This window comes from Anoplophora glabripennis, unplaced genomic scaffold, assembly GCF_000390285.2.
Source record: "Anoplophora glabripennis isolate ALB-LARVAE unplaced genomic scaffold, Agla_2.0 scaffold875, whole genome shotgun sequence".
In the NCBI taxonomy this organism is placed as follows: Eukaryota; Metazoa; Arthropoda; class Insecta; order Coleoptera; family Cerambycidae; genus Anoplophora; species Anoplophora glabripennis.
This window is the reverse complement of record NW_019416968.1, coordinates 75,417-78,273: the sequence shown is the minus strand read 5'-3', so window position 1 is coordinate 78,273 and position 2,857 is coordinate 75,417. Positions and strand designations below refer to the sequence as shown.

The 2,857-nt window shown below is 32.5% G+C and overlaps 1 protein-coding gene across 1 annotated transcript in view; it reads left to right on the top strand.

The window, feature by feature from the left end:
* The window catches only part of LOC108912250 (putative fatty acyl-CoA reductase CG5065), a 58,346-nt gene that overhangs the window by 40,709 nt on the left and 14,780 nt on the right, over window positions 1-2,857 (top strand). The window contains exon 4 of the mRNA XM_018717439.2: window positions 2,141-2,224. Within this exon, the coding sequence (XP_018572955.2) occupies window positions 2,141-2,224 (84 nt within the window). The remainder of the gene's footprint in view (window positions 1-2,140; window positions 2,225-2,857) is intronic.

Genomic DNA, 2,857 nt, shown 5'->3' with positions numbered 1-2,857 from the left:
CATTAGTTCTTCGAAAATTAGAAATTATCCAATAATTGTGCATTACCTCTCATAACATTAATTTCATGTTGTATTCTTTCCCATATTCGTTTTCTGTATTTACTGAAAAGTTATTTTAAACTGTGGTTCTCAACGCTCCCCAAATGAAATAATTACATGGGTTTAGGTCCGGGGATCGAGGTGGCCATTTTAAAGGGGCATTATTTCCTCTACCTATCCACCTGTTAGACCTTTAATAAGCTGTAGTACCTACCTGTACCCTGTAATACCTGTAACCTGTAATAACTGGTCTTTTAATACTCTATTAAAGGAACTTTTTGAAAGCCAACCTCTGCCGCTAAACGCCTTTTATTTACTTGAGGAATTTCTTCGACCCTTTCCAAAATTTGTTCCTCCAGCTGAATAGTTCCAGCCGTACACTATCCACGATTTAATGTTACAGTTAAAAGTTGTGATTTGGAATTCTTCGATAAGGAAAACTCAGCATATGTTCGAACAGTAGCAGAACAATTTCCTTCACAATAACCCAAAACTAATAGCATATCAGTTTGTTCAGCAAAAGTTTTAAATTGCAGTAAAAAACAAAGTAAACTAAAATTAAATCACAGCTGGCTTGACACTGAACCTTTTAATTATTGTTATGAATTTGTTTCTTTGTTATATGGCACCTTGTACTAGACTATTCTATTTATCTTAATCTAATTTTAAATTATTTAATGTGTAAAAAATGCCAATTTACTCGAAATCCATAAACGATATCAAAATTTTGAAAGAGGCAAAAAATCTTCTAAAATAGTGCTTATACTTAAAAATACTTAAAAAATTCTGTCGTCATTGACGTACACACAAAAAAATTACGGGATAGCCAGTGGCGCACAGGCACTAGAAAGAGAACATCCTGTATATGTATTATCACCAAATTCTATATTTACGTTGCCCTTATATAAAAAAATATGTATATCAAATTTGAAGTTTCTAAGAAAAACAGTTTTCAATTTATTTGAAAAAAACTAGGTTATCTGTTCTATATTTAAAAGGTTATTTCTCAGTAGGCGTGCATTTTTGTATATAGGTAAGTTAGGGTAAATAGTCTTATTTTCGTTCAAGGAACCTGTGGTCAAGCGTTGTCCATCCTTTTCAGGGACACCCTGTAGATATGTAGGTTGATCAACATATATCCCTCAACGGGTTGGAAAGTTACACATTTCTCTATTCAATAGTTCAATACCTTTGCCTGAATTTTGTTACCGCAGGTTTTTGGAGTCGCTGATTACGAATGACGGATGTAAAAATCGGAAAAGAATTCAAACAAATTCGATTTGCCGTGTGCTGTATGTTTCAAATACTTTTATCAAACCCATCAGGGAGCGATAACGTCATGCGCTTAAATGGGAAATATGAGACGCACAAAATGAGTAAGATTTTAAGCTAAAAATATAAATTTGATCATTCAAATAGAAAACTGTGTTAACTAACTTCTAACTGGCATTTGTAGGGATGACAAACTACGCCCCTTTCGTTGTTTCTTTCTTTCATATTTCCTTCAGAAATTTTCGGATTCGGGCTTCCGATTCGTAATCAGCGACTCCAAAAACCCGCGGTAATAAAATTGAAGCAAAAATATTGAATAGAAAAATACGTGGTTGCCAACCTTCAGAGAGATACCTAAGTTATATTAAATTTTTTTAGTATATTCTATCAACCTACATTTATATTTATTATGTATATTTCATGGTATGAAATACAAGAATATGGTTGTTTACATTGTTTTGAACATCATTCGATATTTGATTCTTAGACGTGGATATTAACCCCCTTATAAGGGTGGGTATGGATTTAATTTGCATATATTTCTTTATTTATTGCACATATTTTTGGGCTGCGGAAAAAATACACAAAATCTATGAATTCATGTCTTTGATACAGAACTTCTTTTGTGGGGCTGTGTTATTATTGAAATAGGTTGCCAACAACGTTTGTGAAGCACATATTATTTCTATATTATGTCGTGTTTGACACATTATTTTTTAAACATATGGGTCTAACAAACATCTCGGATAAGCATATGTTAGAGTTTAGGAAATTGTTAACAGTTAGGCTATACATACCTTAAATTTGTAACATTGATTTTGTATTGCAGTTATTCCTGCTTTAGACGATCCAATTGCTGGCTGGGTTGATAATTTCAATGGGCCATTAGGTATTCTATGCGCTGCAGGAAAAGGTGAATAGTAATCCTATTACTATTATTATACATTATGGAATTATGAAAATATTTGTATTACAATTCCCAGCAGAAAGTATGACATACGAATACGATATTTTTCATGTTTTCTAAAGATATCGTGTAACGAGTATATCTCGTTTATAATCTATTTCCGGAACAAAGTTTATATAAAAAATTATCCTACATTATTAAATTGTAAAATTAATTGCATATACAATTAACTGCATTAGTAAGTAAAATAAGTATATTAAAATACGAAAAATTGATGAATCATAAAAGTGTATTTTGTTTATTTGTCTGTTTATATGTATGGTTTGTAAAATTATGTATATACATTATGTAAAATGCGGTGGAGCTCCGTCGTGCATGAACCCCATGTCTCTTCTTAAACAAAGTGGAACTTCTTCAAACCGTGGAAGCATTTTTACTTGGCCACCCAGAAGTCCGGACTTCAATCCTCTTCATTTTTCTATTTGGAATAATCTATTGGTTCGTGTGAAGAGTTGTGGCAAAGAATACAAATCGCTGCCAACGAAGTCAGACGCAATCCCAATATGTTGTTTCAAACTCGAAGATCTCTCAGAAAACGTTGTGTAAAGTGTGTAAATGTCAACGGTGGATTCTTCGAAC